At 41.4% G+C, this 18,329-nt stretch overlaps 1 protein-coding gene across 1 annotated transcript; it reads left to right on the top strand.

Annotated features, from left to right (window-relative positions):
- Positions 1–698: 698 nt before the first annotated feature.
- On the top strand, positions 699–17,897 carry pdia2.L (protein disulfide isomerase family A member 2 L homeolog). The gene is given in 11 exon segments (NM_001090179.1): positions 699–959; positions 5,373–5,579; positions 6,360–6,493; positions 7,761–7,898; positions 8,527–8,640; positions 9,277–9,402; positions 9,816–10,010; positions 10,959–11,079; positions 13,298–13,479; positions 14,516–14,605; positions 17,667–17,897. Coding segments are annotated over 11 exon segments (1,581 nt in total). The 5' UTR covers positions 699–748; the 3' UTR covers positions 17,730–17,897.
- The last annotated feature ends 432 nt before the right edge of the window (positions 17,898–18,329 follow it).

Here is an 18,329-nt window from a genome sequence, read left to right as displayed (position 1 = left end):
ATACTGTTCTTAAAGAGATAATGACTGGATACATTATACATATGATATTGATATAATACACAAAAGCCATGAATATCTTAAATAATATCCTTATAAACAGTGACTAGTGATGTCATCAGTTATAAACGGTGACTAGTGATGTCATCAGTTATAAACGGTGACTAGTGATCTCATCAGTTATAAACGGTGAGTTCTGATGTCATTTCTGTCACATGACTCACTGAAACTTGTGTTTTATAATAAATAAAGTACCCCCTGTTGCAAAATATGAGGATATTGGAAGTCACCTCGGAGTTCCATCACCTGTATAAAAACAGTTTTTATATGGTCATGAAACTCCCCGGTAACTTATAATATCCTTATAATTTACAAGAGTGGGTACTTTATTCACTATACATTTTGCCTTAATTCGATATTTTACTCTCAGAATATGAACTGCTCATTTTCATAGTTGTAAATAGAGTCTAAGGGCAAAAGAGACCTTGAGCTGAGTTCATATCTTGATATTATTAGCCATTTGTCTAATTTGCCCTTCAAAGCTTGGCAGGATATGGTAGGTCTGATAGGTCAGAGTAAATATTTAAACAAAGTATGAAATCCACCTGGGAAACCAGTAACAGTGTTCCACGAGTGCCGTGTCCCTGGGCGTCACAGCTTCGGAGGCTTTATCTCAGGCTCCCCCTCTTGCTTTCCCTTCTTTTGGAGCTTTGCTTTGGCCTGCAAGTCAAGCACCGGGGGAACATTTGCTATGAGGTGGCTCATTTTTCTCCAGTTCTGCCTTCTGTCCACCTTTTATTCTTCGGCATTCGGCCAAAATGATGCTACTGAGGAACCCACCAAGAGCTCAAGTGAAGAGGAGACATCTGACGAGCTTTTGGAAGAGGACAATGTCTTAGTTCTGAACAAGAGGAATTTCAACAAGGCCCTAGAGACCTATAAATATCTCCTGGTTGAGTTTTGTAAGTATAGAAATATCAAAGAATAGATCTATAACCAACCTTGTCGGCCCATCTGTCCAATAACGGACATTTGTTGGTTAGAAGGGGTAAGAAGAGGTCTTCTTCAATATTTGCACCAAAACCATATATATGTGTGTATTAGTTCTTCTGGTAGGTACATTAGATTGTTCCAAGAAAGGAATGGATGAATTTTTAGCATCTGAAAATATAGCAGGTTACTGGAATAATGTAGTACCCAACTGAGCTTTGGGTAAGGCATCCTTATAACATATGGAGCCGGCACTGGAAAAAGACTGGAAGAATCCCATCTGGGATGTACAGTTACTGGTACTGCAGCCAACATAGGACAAGGGGGCAACACAGCTCTGTACAAAACATTGTATAGAGTAAAATCTAAACCGTATAGATTTAATTAGTCTCCCCAAACACCTTCTGTCTATGAAGAACCACAATGGAACTTGTAGTTTGACCATTGGAGACTAGGAAACCTGCCTGCTATGCAAAAAAACCCTCTTCCATACATTGGCCTTCCATATCAAACACCAAATAATAGTTTAGAATGTGATGGATTATTCTTTCTGGAATCTTATATGGTTGTGCAGGATGGGGCTACATGTTGATAAGACTTTGTTCTTACTTGTAGTCCTACCTTTCGTGTATTCTCTTTAAAGGGGTTGTTCAATTTTAAGTGAACTTTTAATATGTTATAGAATGTTACAAAAAAATTTCAGTTGATCTTCATTATTAATTTTTTATAGTTTTTGAATAATTTGCATTTTTCTTCTGACTCTTCACAGTCTTTAAATGGGGGTCACTGACCCCATCTAAAAAACAATTATCTGTAAATTCAGGCCTCTCCTTTCATATTCCCTTTAATTTATAACCCGGATTGTAGTCCTATAGTTGCCTGAATGAGGAGAAAACAATATGGCTGGAGAAAAAGTCCCGTAGCATCTAAATGAAAGTGGCTGAGCAGATGCCGATCATGTAATTTCCCCATAGGGACCTGTTTTTTTTTGGTGGACATTAACCACCCATCTTCATTCTTCAGCAGAACCAGATTATAAAAGTTGTAGCTAGACTTTAGCTCAAGCCACCTGCTACGAGTGTCCAGAGAAACCTTCTTAAGTATTATGGTAGTCTTCATCTAGATCTTCTGCCCCTACACCATAGATTGGATGTAGCCTCAATAGTTGGATAAGATTTCTGCTCTGCAACCAGCATAGCCCCAGCCTTAAAGTGCCCAAACTCTTTTTGAAATTGGCTGCCAACACAACCACTCTTGACTTTGTTGACTGTATTTTGGCTTTGGCATGGACCCAAAATGATGCCTTCTTCAATCAATATCTGATAAGAACTTATTTAGAAATTCTAGCCTACTACAGAGGCAAGAGAGGACTCCGTGGCTACACAGTAGGGCATCTCTGATGAGACATGAACTTGGGGCAGCAAGGAACAACCTATGTAATTTGGGTTTCTGTTTGTAAGACATGAATAAATAGGTACAGGCATCATATCTATATACATTAGGAGAGTTATAGTGATTAGCTGGAAGTTCTCTCTGTGGTTGTGTGGGGTTTCTCTTGGGGGTTCCATTCTATTTTCCCCACCCCAAAATTTCCCCCATATCACTCCCCAGCTCTCCAATGCAGGCAAGTCCAACCAGTGGTGTAATGTTCTTGGGCCGGGCCCCTCCCCCCCCCCCCCCCCCCCCGCACTGTTTTTGCTTGAACAAAAGAACAAGGGTCTCGTTGTACCTTTTTTTGGATGAACCATTAGTAACAGTTCTGTCTATGTGACTCAGTAGAATATGCTCATTCCTTGCTATGGGAAAGGGTAATAGGCCAACGCTGGTTGCAATTAAATGATGGGCTGCGGCAGGAAAGGATCGTTTCTGTGGGCGCCGTTGGCTAACAGCGTAGGAAGCAGAAGAGTATTGAGAAGTATTGGATGTAGCATAATTAAATGCACTGGATAACCCCAGAGCTCTCACAATGATGTTCTATGACTTGCACATTCTGGGCTGCAATAAAATGCTGTCACTGCCCCAGTAATGCCTTTTATAACGCTCCACTGTTGCTAATAAAAAACCCTCTTTAAAAAATTCCCATATGGACCCGCTTGTTAATCATAAGGGTAGATCCCAGGGGGGTCCAGTAAAGTCCTGGAATTTCCCCACTCCCCCTTGCCTGCATGGGGGTGATGGTAGAGGGGGGTTGAAAAATATTCTTTGCTGGAGGACCCAGAGATACAACGTTACCCTTGTTCCCATAGCACTTTAAAGTAGAGGTAATCAAATATGCAATTATTAGCCAATCAGAATATTTGCTACCAGCAAGTAAGTTCATAATCCCCCTACCCAAGTTGCATGTAAAACCTTATTTCTTAAAGAGTGTGAGCCATAGGGAATAACAAAATGATCTCAGCGGCATTTTTCTGTTACAGGAATTGTAATGAAGGCTTTATATAGACAACATAAATGCCCCTATATTATAAATCACCGGGATTCTCTACTCAAATAAATGTCATAAAACTATTTACAGCAATCCCTTCCTTGCATGCGGCCAACCATGATAAACCTCAAACATTGCGATCATGTCCAACAGACACAAGGCAATTTATACAGGGATTTATGTACAGCTCAGGCGGCACAAGGTCTGTAGGCGAAACAACATGCAATGTACAAACCCAACATTTCTTCCACTGGTGTAACTAGCAGGGAGCAGACCCTGTTAATAGGAAGGGGGGTCATAGACTGAGGGTACCTGATAAAGATCTCAGACCCCCTTGTGCCTCTACCATCCATGACCACCTACAGTCCACCTGTTCTAGTCTTGTCATATGGGTGTTGATCATTGGGGAGCCTGTGGGTCTCCTGTTATGACCCAGGCTGAATCTAGGGGAGCCCTTTTATCCCCAACCTGCAGGAGGTAAGTGTCTTCAGGCCCCTTCACTGCAAGGCTAGGAGACCCCTTTGTCCTTCCCCCTCCAGCCCAAAGGGGTCAGGATAAGCCAGGAGACCTCCAAAGAGATCCTGACAACATAATGCCCCATTGGTGGATCCAAGTTTCAGGGGGTGTGAATGAATCTAATGGCAACACATATCCCCCCAGGTCCTTGCTTCTAACCTGGAGACTATTGCACTAGATCCAAAAAATGCAAAAGGGCCATGGTGACTGATAAATAGCATATTTATGGATTATTAATGCTTCATTACTCTATTAACCACTAGGGATCCTCTTCTCCCTGTTTTTAAAGATTTTGTAGTTGGGTTTAGGATAACTTAGGATAATTCAGCACAAACATAGTTCAGCACTTGTGTTCACCTGCAAGATAGAGAGTAAAGTCACGTGGTTGGTCTGTGGCCCTAATCAACAGGCTATAGCTGTGAGCCAAGATTAGAGGGGCCCAAAGTGCCAGAGCAGTTTGCTGATTGGCTAGCTTGCATGCATGTTTAGTAGAAAATAGGCAATAAGTAGACTGAGCATTCTGAGGATAGTTGAATATTCTTAGCACCAAAAGTAAAGTAAAACAATATTAATAGTATGTGAAATTTGGAATAAAATAAAACATATTTTTACACTTAAGGCTGCTTTAAAAAAAAATCAGCTGTATGAAGTTAAACTGCCTCCAGGACAGTGTGGGAGTTCTCCCCATTTTTTTTACATTGAATGGTTCCCATGTATAGTCACGAAGGCATTCTATACTCTAGGGACCCCTTTTCCTTTTCCAAGCGCTTATGTGAAATTTGTATTAATGCATTGGTAATGGTTGTAGAGGGGCTTTTGTGACTCTGTGCTGAACCTGGTGCCCCCCTGTATAACTCAGCTGAAAGAACCATTTTATCACCTCCGTGGGAAGGAGCAGGTGTGACAATGCACATTCATTACACCGAAACAATTTTCTGCCGTGACCTTCAGGTTCCAGCTGGCTGCTTCCCATTGGCTTTGTACTGATCAAACACAAACATGCCATTCAATGATAGTCATATAAAAGTCAAAAGGATTCTGGGAAACTTCCTACCAACAACCCTGGGGCACTAGCGTGATATTATACACAAAGAAGCCAATTTAACAGTTTATAATATCAGTGTTTTTCCCATTCCTCGTTGTCTTTCTCCCAAAGTCAGTGAGAAAATTCTAATTATATTCCCACTGTTAATCAAAAGGGAACTGATCCCAACCATAAAGCTGCCCTACTGCACCCCTTAGTTATCTATGGAACTGATGGAAAACCTGAATACAAACACAAGATAATTCACGAGAATTCTACTGCTAAAGGGCACACTCTTGTGCTTTTTGTGTCCGGAGTCTCAGTAAATGGCCCTGGGCCAATGGGTAAAAATGTTTCTTCTTGTGCGAGTGGGGTTTGGAAAGGTCAGCATCTAATACAGTTCTCTCTTTTCTATTTAAGATGCTCCTTGGTGTGGCCATTGTCAAGAGCTTGCTCCAAAATACACCAAAGCTGCCGAGATCTTGAAGGACAAGTCAGAAGAAGTGAGGTTGGCTAAAGTAGATGGCACTGTAGAAACGGATCTGAGCACCGAATTTAATGTTAATGGGTACCCCACCCTGAAATTTTTTAAAGGCGGAAACAGGACAGGCCACATCGATTATGGAGGTACCAAAAATTTAGGTCCTTTCCCACCCCCCGTCCTTCTTTTGTAAGTGTGTTTTGATTGGGTGGCAAAATGGGAAACCTTAAACCACAAGCTTAGAATATCGTTCCTCTCTCCATTCAGCTTCTTTCTTTCTTTCCCCCTTTTCTTGCCATTACATGCTCCCTTCTTCTCTCTTGCTCTGTGTTTCTGTTCTTATTTAATTTTCTGTTTTCCAGTCTCCTTATTTTTCCCCTCTCTGTGTTTTTAATCTATTTATACTCTTCATTCTTATTTCTTCTTTCATCTTCTCCTTCCTTTCATTTCTGACATAAACAAGACTGACGATGATGTTCCAGGCATAGGAGGCCAATTGGTCCTGTTGAAAGGAGAGCCATGTGATACATGGGCCCACCAGAAGTTATGTTAGTACCCTGGTAGACCAGTCCAACACAACAATACAAAAATACAGTTTGCACTGATTCACTGATCATAACGAGGGGCTGATTATTGTTCATTTATTATTCCAATTCAGAGGTCCTTATGTTGAATAGAATCAATACAACGTTCCACCACTTACATCAATTATAGCAAAGACACAGATCCATCAGGTTGAACCTTTCAACATACCATCTAGCGTAATTAATCCAGAGAAAGGCAAAGAAACCCTGATGCTTGTCTGTGTGCATCTAGAAACTAAAACTAGTTGATCCTTTCTTTATTATGAGAGGGAAACCAATTAATTTAATTCCCAGTCTAGGTAGAAACACAAACCTGACTGTGATAGGTCTCTGTAACTCTAGGAAAGAGGGACCAAGATGGTTTGGTGAAGTGGATGTTGAGACGTATGGGACCAGCGGCCGTTGTACTTGATAATGTAGAAAGTGCTGAGAAGTTCACCAGCTCACAAGAATTTCCAGTTATTGGTTTCTTCAAGGTAAGAAGCTCTTGAATGAGGTACAGCTTATATGGTTTGGCCTCTAATTTGCTGCAGGAGAGGGTAAGTCGGTAAGTCTGTGATGGGCCTCAATATCAGTGTTATTGGAAAGAGTATCTTCACCCAGGCCTTCTTATTAATGTTCATAGATTAATTTTAACTAACTCACTGAGAGAAATACAATTGCAATCGGTCCAATAAACCTCTGTACCCTCCAGGGAATCAATGTTTACTTCTTCAATTCTCCAACCACAGGACAGGACCATTGATAATTTACATAGTGATAGTTTGTTTTCTTGGTTATTCCTCCTCTCATCTGGGTGGGGATAAGGGGTGCCCAACCAGGGCCGGATTTGTGGAAAGGCCACCAAGGACCGGGCCTAGGGCGGCAGGATTTTAGGGGGCGGCATGCTGCCCAACCACATCCACATTTGTTTGGAAGTTCTGGGGCTGCTAAAGAGCTACAGTAGTTTTTAAAATTTCTGGTGCGCCAATCATCAGTGCTCCTGACCTGATGATGAAAATTTGTGCATGTGAAGACAAGGAGACGGGGTGACAAACAGAAGTGGGCCTAATGGTGCCCACTATGTAAATCCGGCCCTGCGCCCAACAGTCCCAATGACAGATGGTAAATGCCAAACTTTGGGGTTTGGGTATTGACAGGGGCTTATCCTTAAGAACAATGAGGTTGACAGTTGAGCATAATGTCCATTTGCTCTCTAGTTAAACCTGAAAGACCAGCTAAAAGATCAGTTAGGGTGAGATTTGGGGTGGGCATTTATATGCTGTCCTTTACATTCTTGGGATTATTACTGATTTACTGATACACCAATCCAATGATTAACATTGTTATGAACAATAATAATATGTCAAAGTGTGCTTGAACCAAAGACAACACAGCACTTGATTTCCATCTTGTTTCCTGAAGCTCTTTTGTTGGTTAGGGAATCCCACAGAAACTCCAGCTGACCAATTATCTTTGTTGACCCCATAATAGATGAGGTGGAGAATGGTCCACCTGCTGATACAATGATCTGAGGGCACGCAGATTACGCTTACTCCCACGCATGACTCAGTCAGCAAGATCCCCTTGAGGTCTTGACTTCTGGGGGTATCCAAAAACAATGGGACATTTAGTAGAGAAGGTCTATGGTACATGAATTTGAGTTCTGAAACCTTGGCCGCTGGGTATATTTCTATTGATCTGTTTGTCCACCCTGGGGGAACAACATGGCGTAACACTTTCTCAACTATTTCCTCCCCTCAGAACCCAGAAGATGCCGATATTAAAATATTTTATGAAGTAGCAGAGCTTCAGGAAGACTTCACTTTTGCCCTGGCGCACGATGAAAAGCTGTTTGAGAAATTTGGCGTGACGGAAGATACGGTCATCTTTTTCAAAAAAGTGCGAGCCTTTATATTTCATGATGACTGGGGCATCAATTGACTCTAGAGTATTATTCGCCAGTCATTGTCTGATATCAGATATATTTGTTTTAGCAGGTTGCCAAGCGAAGATGGTAGTAGTTCAATAGTAGTTGTAGAGCCACATATTCACAACCCGACATGAATAGAAAACATATTAGTCAAGATCGTGTTGGAATGTGTTTTAAGTCTGGGCTGAGGCTAGCACCCTGCTTCCATATAAATCCAACCCAACCCAACCCAAAGTCCGCTGTCATTATATGATTGGCACCCAGAATGATGCAGTCTTATGATGTCATAGATGTGTGCCCACCAATGGGAGACCCTATTTCATCACCAAAGAGACCCTATTTTTGACTCTCCACCTTGCTATGCCTGTGCCTGAATCTCATTTTCTTGCCCCAAAACTCACCCAAGTTGGATCGACCCACTCATTTCTAAAACGTATCCCTTTTTCTTTAAGTTTACCAATTGTAGAGGCAGCTGCCTTTGTTTATATGTAGAAATTCGTTGTGCTGAGCTATACCCTCATATCGCATTGCTAAGAAAAACAAAATGGAAGCTCCCCACCATATGAGTAATATGTTCTTTAACATTTTCTTTGTCAGTCTGAGGAAAACCTTAATTTCAAACCTGATGAAGACCTTGGATTAGACAAAGATGAGCTGTCTAAGTTCCTCAGGATAAACAGCATCGATCTAGTCACAGAGTACAGCGCCGAGGTAATGTAATTCAACAGAAATATACATGTATTATAGAGATAGAGATAGTGTCTGCTCAGAATGTAAAGTCCTTTGCAGTGACCTACAACTGATTCCAGTGCTGACATTCTTGCACCTGCCAACTATCTACCAAACAGGTCAACATCTGCCTATGGGTTGGGTCCGAGCAAACCAAATTAGAATAGGAATCTGCCCATGAGCATTTGAGCATATATCTACTGCCAGTGATCTGTTGTTTGGTCATCAACTCAGATGGACCTAGCAAATCCTAGATGTTGATAGACCTGCTCATCCTTGGCCTCTTGAGCTTTCCCTGTTGAAGGAACAGTTAAGCCTTGGTTTCCTTTATATTCATCCACCTTCTCTGTCTACAGATCTGCTGATATTTTTAACTGTTGACCTCATCTACTTCAAATTGTCGCTATGTCCTTCTCTTGGTACTTCTTCTTGGTAGATCTAACAACACATTCCCCATTGGTTGGTTGTATCTTGCTGTAGGTTCTTGACCAACTTGGTAGCTAGATGTAGACCTCTTTCCGTCAGCTAGCTGGTAGACATGTTGAACCTGTTGATCCAATGCTATAACATATTCCATTGCCACGTTTTATAATATCCATTGATTCTGTTGTTTCATAGACTTCAGACAAGATCTTTGCTGCCCAGATCCCAAACCACTTGTTGCTGTTTATCAATAAGAGTGACGATTCCCAACTGGTGCTGCTGGAACATTTCCGCAAAGCAGCTCCTGACTTTAAAGGGAAAGTAAGTGCATGATGGTCTGTGATCTTTTCTGTGCTTGAACATTCTAGATGTGGTTTATGAGATGGGTCCCTTTGGTTTCTGCTCAATGGCCATTCAAATAAATGATGAACCTCCCCTTGTGCCAAAAAATGGGTTCTCTGGAGCAATTTTAAGCTCAGTGTACAAAGTCTGTTAAGTACAGTGCTCCAGTGTTCCACCACCTGGGCAAACGTTGGTTGTCATATCATACCTTTCAGTAATAAACATTATACAGCTGATGTGAATGCTTTCTATTTGGTGTCCTCTACAAGTTGCACCACCCATAGCCTGACTTTGGCTATTACCAGTGCCTACTTCATTATACTAGTCACACTCACTTTTCCATTAATCAAACCCTTATTTATTTTGCATTGTGACTTATCTGCCCTGCCTAGGTCCTCTTCGTTTTCATTGACTCCAACGGTGGCTATGCTTCAGTGCTTGAGTATTTTGGGCTGAAATCATCAGACGTTCCAACCCTCCGATTTATTAACCTTGAGTCGGTGAAGAAGTACGTTTTCAATGCTCCGGAGATCACCGAAGACACTATTCAAGCGTTCTGCAGAAGTGTCCTTGAGGGTAACGTCAAGGTGGGGATTTTGTGTGTGTTTGTGTTCCTCAACCTCCCCCCATCCTGTTTCATGGAATAGTGATGAGAATTTAGAGCTGAAATCCATATGTTTTCATTTTGGTGCCTATGGCTTATGTTACGGCAATGATAAATCTAGCTCCCTGCAGATCTCCTCTGCCAGTATTATCTGATTGTTCTTATTGGATTACAGGATTTCTGTCAGGTTTCAACATTGATCTCACGTGGATAAAGCTGTGTTGATAAAATGAAGGGGTGTATTCCTAACAAAGAGCAGTTCAATCCAACAAAAGGCCGGGTTATATGCTGTACCTTATTCATAGGGATTATTGGACCAGCCCAAGGGCGATCAGCCCAATATCAGTGAAGATCAGGGAACCTACAAAGACATCTCCTATATATATATATATATATATATATATATATCTAAAGGAAATATAAACCCTCAAGACAAATGAATGTAAACTTGCCCAAAGTGCTCTTCTGAGCACTTTTGCTATTTAAATTCATCATTTATTTTCTAGTTTTCAAGATATTAGCCATTTTTAAACAGCTAATATAATTCATTTGAAACAACATTCACCATCTGCTGTTGATTTTGGCTACAGTCGGCTGAAAATTTACTTTGCGAAAAAAAGGAAAGTCTCGTGATGTTCTCCTGCTAAGAAAATGAAGTAAGTGAGCAGGGAAGAGTCATGTCTGGGCAGTTTTAAGCAGAGCAACATTGCAAGACTTTCCTTTTTCCAGGAAATTAACGGTTTGCCGTCTGTAGACTAAGTGACCAGCAGGTGACGCCATTGTTCCAAATGGATTATGATAGAGTAGTAAAAAAACGGCTTGAAAACTAGAAAACGAAATATGAATTGTAAAAGTGTCTAGAGGATGTCTGATATCTGGGCTTGTCATGGTTCCTCGTGTAACTGCAGTGATTTTCCATTTTACCATTCAGCAAAACCTTATGAGTGAGGAGATCCCAGAAGATTGGGATAAGAGTCCGGTGAAGGTTCTGGTGGGGAAGAACTTTGAAGAGGTGGCTTATGATGAAACCAAGAACGTCTTTGTAGAGTTCTGTAAGTATATCTGGATAAAGGGAGAGAGGGAAGGATTATGTGTTGGGCTCCATGCTGCCATCTTACCTTTCCCATCATCCCTAGTGTAGGTTTAGACCTATGTCTGGGCAGTAGAACACTACCCTGGGGATGACTGGAAAAGCCTTATAAGAAGGTGGTGTTGGTTCTGCCTTGATGTTTGGGTCTCCTTGTCCTCTGAAAGGGATGTAAACCTTCCATAGAACCATTCAGCTGCACTCTCCTAGTAGGAGGCCCAAACATAAATACCCTGCAAGAGGAATCTTCCGTTAGTGTCCTGAGCTCATAAACAATGGGCCCCATGGTACTCGGTTGGAAGGGGCCCCACACGTTAGAGGACCTGGGATATTAGCCCACTGCCCACCTTGCCAGCTAAATGGAATGGGATCCCAAGTTTTTTAAAACATGCATGCCTTAAAGGAGTTGTTCACCTTCGAGTTAACGTTTAGTACAATGTAGAGAGTGATATTCTGAGACAATTGGCAATTGTTTTTCATTTTTTATTATTTGTGGGTTTTGAGTTATTTAGCTTTTTATTCAGCAGCTCTCCAGTTTGTTCGGCTAAACTACCCTAGCAACCATGCACTGATTTGAATAAGAGACTGGAATATGAATAGGGGAGGCCTGAATAGAAAGAGAAGTAATACAAAGTAGCAATAACAATAAATTTGTTGCCTTACAGAGCATTTGTTTTTTAGATGGGGTCAGTGACCCCCATTTGAAAGCTGGAAAGAGTCAGAAGAAGAAGGCAAGATCATTAAAAAAAATGAAGGCCAATTGAAAAGTTGCTTGGAACTGGCCATTCTATAACATACTAAAAGTTAACTTAAAGGAGAACCACCCCTTCAATAGGTCACATCTTTATTTTGCCCAGTGCGTGCCCATTATCCCCTATTGCTCTCCTTGGGTTTAATTTGCCTGAAATCATTGAGAGACATTCTATATCCTATTACAGGACCCGCAATACTGGTCTCTGAGCCTCTCCTTCATGACCGTCTGCCCTACCAACTCTACGTGAGACATCTATTTGCTCTCTAGCATAGGGAGAGTGCTGGGCAGTTCAGGTTTGCTGATATTGACAGTGCTGAGTACTAGAAAATAGTTTATTATCCCTGATGTTGCGATACTACAACTCCCAGAATCCTGTAACCCTCATTAATAGGTTGGAGTATGCTGGGAATTGCATTGCAGCAACATTTGCTTCTCTCTAGCAGATACAGATCCCCCTTAAACCCTCTGGTATCTGATTAAATCTATGCAAAATGTAACGTTGCCATTGTCCCCTTGTGCATAACCAATATGGACACTAGATGTCACTGTTTCTTTATTTTATGTTTTCTTTGATTTTATGCATTGGGAATAATTCCTGTTTGGGATGATGGGCTCCACCTGGAGAATATACCATGTGTCTCAGTATATGGATTTATTGTGTCCAGGACAATGGCACTTTGCTAAATAAGTGGTGTCAAAACAGCTGTCCCCTGGGCATGGGGCACTTTGCAGAACTGTATCATTGGCAGAGATAGGGGCAATATTGGGAGATTTTGACACTGTTTTCCCAATGGGGCTAAAATAAAGCAGGTCCAGTGCAGGGGAATAACGAGATGTTACTGGGCCAGTGGCGTAACTACCGGGGGAGCAGGGGGTGCGATTGGGCCAGGGCCTCCCGGCAGCTCGCGTGCCTTTGACTCCGGCGGCAGAAAATGGCTTACGTCCTGCGCCAGGGCCCGCCCCCCTCTAGTTACATTACTGTACTGGGCCCCACAGCTAATTAAGTTAAGTAGGGCCCCAACATATCTAGAGATTGTCCTGTTTTACCAATATATGTTAAAATTGCTCATTATTTTGGGCCTCATGGAGCCCCTATACCTTCTGGCACCCCCGGAAGCCGCAGGGTCTGCTTTCTCTGTAGTCACTCCCCAGGCAGGCGCGTAACTATAGAGGACTCAGACCCCCAGTCGCTGCACTAAAATCCTCCCTCTGCTTCCCTACGAGAAAATTTTGTGCGCCTGCTGCATCAAAGGGATGCGCATGCTCAAGCAACATGGTGGGTGTGGGTTCAGAGAAGGGGTCTGTATGCGCCGGGTCCCTTTCAAGATTTTTGGCAGGGGGGTCTGGCAAGAGCTTATTACGCCACTGTCCCCAGGTCCAGTGAGTTTCAGTTGTGCACCAATCACATTGCATGTTTGTGCGTCTGCAGATGCGCCCTGGTGCTCTCACTGCAAAGAGATGGAACCCGTCTGGGAGGAACTAGGGGAAAAATACAAAGACCACGAGAACGTCATCATCGCCAAAATAGACGCCACCGCCAACGAAATTGATGGACTTAGAGTACGAGGATTCCCCAACCTGAGGTTTTTCCCTGCGGGCCCTGAGCGCAAGGTAATAACAGCCGTAATATCACTAGGGATGCACCCAATCCAGGATTCAGTTCGGGATTTAGATTCTGCCTTTTTCAGCAGGATTCAGATTCGGACGAATCCTTGTGCCTGGCAGAACTGAATCCTAATTTGCATATGTAAATTAGGGGTGGGAAGGGAAATCACGTGACTTTTTCCCCCCCACTTCCCCACAGTTGTCAGGAGAAAGAAAGAGGCTGCTCTGATGTTCTTCTGCTTAGGAAAGATTTGAGAAAGGTTTCTAATTTTATTCCTAAGCAGAAGAACATCAGAGCAGCCTCTTTCTTTCTCCTGACAACTTCCTTGACTACTTGGTGGTCAGACTGGTCAGAAAATGACCAGCAGGTGGCGCTGTTGTAACAAAATTAATTCATTTTAACAGTATATGTTTCCTTTAATATCTTGGAATGAAAAGAAAATAAATAATGAATGTAAATTACAAAAGTACCCCCTCATCAATTTTACATTCACTTATTTTAAAGGTTCACTTATCCTTTAAAATCTGTACTATTTGCTGTGGCCCCCAGCAGATCTATGTGTATAATATGCAGTGGGGTAACCCGATATTTCAGGTAGAGGTTGACCAGTTTTATTAATATTTATTGAAATCGTATATGAATTAAGGTATATGGGGCCCCTATACCCCCTGCAGCCACAGGGTCTGCTTTCTCTGTAGTTATAATTACACCCCCTGATGGCATTTAGTCCCTCTAACTGCCACAATCTTATCAGATAGCAATGCATCCGTTTCATTGCAAGAGAAATATTTGCATCGTGGGGTTTGTAGCTTTTCCAGGCACGGTCACCCTGTTGTAAAACTACAAATCCCACCACATTCTCAGGGGTTGAAGGACAGACGGAGCTGTAGTCCAGAAATACCAGGAAAGCAGCACTGCCCTGTTTGCCACTTGGCTTCTCATTGGAATATCTCTGGATAGAACTCTACGCCCCCCCCCCCTGCTGTGGCCCCGTTATCATAGAATGTGTTTTTGATGGTACTAATGACTTGTCATCCCCAGATGATTGAATATACAAAGGAAAGGACCGTCGAGCTGTTTTCGGCCTTCATCGACAGTGGAGGAGTGCTGCCCGACGAGCAAGAGACAAAGGTCAGTCCCAGACTCTGGTCACATGGGCGGTTGTTGGGCAGTCGCGTTGCTATGGGAAGTGCACACACAACAGCCAGGCTGGGAGCAGGTTGGGCTCAGGGATTGGAGACCCATCAATGAGCAAAAGCATCGGGTTCTCCTAGTGGGTCTGTTGTGATCTAGTCATTGGCCCAAACTGTTAGACTGGATTAATGTGGCTCATGTTGGTTAAATTGGGGAAAGATCTACAAGGAATTATTTCTATATGATGGGCGGCTTTAGACTTTGAGATTAGCCAGACAAACCATTCAGAACTGATGGGAGGGTTGGTAACCTGCTCCCAAACCCTAAGGTGCCTCTTCCAACCAGCCCACGTCCACCTCCTTCATTCCTGCCATATACATGATGTATTCTTATTAAAGGGGCGCTTCACAATTAACTTAACTTTTACTATTTTATAGAATGGCCTATTCTTACCAACTTTTCAATTGGCCTTCATTTATTCTTTTTTATAATTTGTGAATTATTTACCTTCTTCTTCTGACTCTTTCCAGCTTTCAAATAGGGGTCACTGACCCCATATAAAAAAACAAATGCCAGTAAGGCCACACTTTTATAGTTATTGTTACTTTGTATTACTCCTCTTTCTATTCAGGCCTCTCCGATTCATATTCCAGTCTCTTATTCAAATCAATGCATGGTTGCCTGGATAATTTGGACCCTAGCAACCAGACTGCTGAAATTGCAAACCAATTGCAAATTGTCTCCGAATATCACTCTCTATGTCATACTACAAATGAAAGGAACAGTAACATCAACAAATTTAAAATATATTTAAAGTAATAAAAATGTTATTTTAGTTTATATAAATAAGCTGCTGTGTAGCAATGGGGGCAGCCATTCAAAGGAGAAAAGACTCAGGTTACACAGCAGATAACAGATAAGCTCTGTAGAACATAATGGTGTTATCTATTATCCACTATTTAACCTGTGCCATATAGACTTTTTTCAATTTCCACCATTGCTACACAGCAGCTTGTTTATGTAAACAATAGTAGAGTCTCTGAAGCAAACACATCAATGTAACCAGTGCAGGGCAACACTACATGATATTTTTATTACTTAAAAACACTTTAATTTTTTGGTGTTACTCTTCCTTTAATTTAAAGGTGAACAGCCCCTTTAAGTCCCTCCCTCTTTTTGGACAACTAAGTATCTAGAGCCACTGGTTTAATGGGGATATGAATCGTTTAGAATAACTATTGTCTAAAAGTTGCACAAATGTAAGTACCAGCATATTATTAAAGGGGGTGTTCACCTTTAAATTAAATTATATTATGATGTAGAGAGTGAGATTAAGAGATAATTTGCAATTGTTTTCATTTTTTATTATTTGGGGTTATTTAGCTTTTCATTCAGCAGCTCTCCAGTTTGTAATTTCAGCAGTCTGGTTGCTAGGATCCAAATTCCCCTAGCAACCATGCACTGATTTGAATAAGAGACTGGATTATAATTAGGGGAGGGTCTAAATGGAAATATGAGGAATAAAAGTAGCAATAACAATAAACGTGTAGCCTTATAGAGCATTTGTTTTTAGATGGGGTCAGTGACCCCCAGTTGAAAGCTGGAAAGAATCAGAAGAAGAAGAAGGCAAATAATTCAAAAACTTAAAAAAGAAAAAATGAAGGCCAATTGAAAAATTGCTTAGAATTAGCCATTCTATAACCAACTAAAACTTAACTTAAAGCTTAACAACCCCTTTAAGAGAAGCTGTAGGACACCAACAATAGGAATGGCTTCTTCAGGCAATTTGATAACATTTCCAAAATGTCCAGGGCCTGGAAGCCACTTCATTTCAGAGGATCCTCCAATGAGAATGCTGATTCCCAGCACCATATCAGGCATCTTGCTGTTATCTTACATATATACTGTACATATATATTATGTAATTTTCTTCTCTTCATTATATGACACTGGAATCAAACATGGGGATAAAGGACAGACTTGTTCAATGCTACAAACTCTGTTTTAAAGGGGAAGTAAAGTCTAAAATAGAATAAGGCTAGAAATGCTGTATTTTGTATACTAAACATGAACATGAACTTACTGCACCACAAGCCTAATCAAATAAATAATTTATGCTTTCAAAGTTGGCCACAGGGGGTCACCATCTTGTAACTTTGTTATACATCTGTGCAAGACCAAGACTGTGCACATGCTCAGTGTGGTCTGGGCTGCTTAGGGATCTTCATAAATGATCAAAACAGCACAAGTCAAATAATATCTGCCAGAAGCCGATACAGCAAGACTGATTAATAATCAGAATATACAGACTGCACTGGGTCCTGTGTTATCATGTGATCTAATGTGGATTTTATAGTTTTTGTTTTGTTTAATATAAACTTTCTGCAACTCTGCAGAACCAGTGGCTGCAGCAAAATAATCCTCCAAATAGAATCCCAGTTTATCTGTTTAAATCTGGCTCCATGATCTTTGTCCCTGCAGCTGGAGTTGGATACAGTAAAGGGGATGTAAAGGCAAAATAAAATCCAATACAAATCTCTACAAAGTCGCCGACTGCTCTACAGGGAAACAAACAAAACTGCTTGAGTTCTGCATGGCTGGGAAGTAAGACGGGGGCTCCCCCTGCTGTTCATAAGTATGATTGTTTCCCTGCTCAGCAGTTAGGGACCATCTGACAATTCCTATCCACAGCAGTAAATGAAGGGAGAATTTCACTGCATACAGTCAGGTTTCTTATAAAAACGGTACACATTTTTTAATTAAAGTATATTGGAGATAGGTTTCTTTTTCATTAAAGAAAGTAAAAATGGGATTTTATTTTTTTTTGCCTTTACATGTCCTTTAAGAATATAACCCTGATGTTGCTGGACTACAGCTCCCAGCATGCCTCAGTCTTCATTATATCGTACATTATTGTGGGATTTGTAGTCCAGCAACAACTGAGTAATGTTTGGTTAAGCAGTGCAGCAGAGTTCACTAGCCCTTCTCATTGACCCTATATATTACCAGTTTGACTCCCAGATTATAATTCTCATTGGCCCCAATGTCATTCCCATAGGAGGCTGAAGCAGAGGAGAGCAAGGAAGCAGCGGAGGAAGACAAAGGAAAGGATGAGTTATAAGTCTGTATGATCCTGTGCTACTACTACTACTACTACTACTGGGAGCCAACGGCTTGTGTAAATGTCACACTTACATTTGTGCTGCCAGGTGTTTAGGTACAACGAGGATTTTTATTCATTTGTTGCTGTAACCAAATCATTTTTGACATTAAAGGCCATTTTATTTAACGTTTGAAGGCCCTCCTGCTTTTATTTTGCTTTCCGGGTACCATTATATCACAAATATCACATTGCAGGACAGATAGAGTGGGAATAAATAACATTATCACTTATTTGTAGCAAGAAACCATGTTTGGAGTGACCCAATTTCCTCTTGTCTATGGTACTAGCCCAGAGGTTCAGCAGCCCTAGAACAGTAATGATCCAGGCCTTAAAGGAACAGTTCAGTGTAAAAATAAGAACTGGGTAAATAGATAGGCTGTGCAAAATAAAAAATGTTTCTAATATAGTTAGTTAGCCAAAAATGTAATGTATAAAGGCTGGAGTGACTGGATGTCTAACATAATAGCCAGAACACTACTTCCTGCTTTTCAGCTCTAACTCTGAGTTAGTCAGCGACTGCAAGGGGGCCCACATGGGACATAACTGTTCAGTGAGTTT

The sequence above is a fragment of the Xenopus laevis genome, chromosome 9_10L (assembly GCF_017654675.1).
Source record: "Xenopus laevis strain J_2021 chromosome 9_10L, Xenopus_laevis_v10.1, whole genome shotgun sequence".
In the NCBI taxonomy this organism is placed as follows: domain Eukaryota; kingdom Metazoa; phylum Chordata; class Amphibia; order Anura; family Pipidae; genus Xenopus; species Xenopus laevis.
Note: the sequence above shows the minus strand (reverse complement) of the source record. Positions and strands in the feature narration are given on the sequence as shown.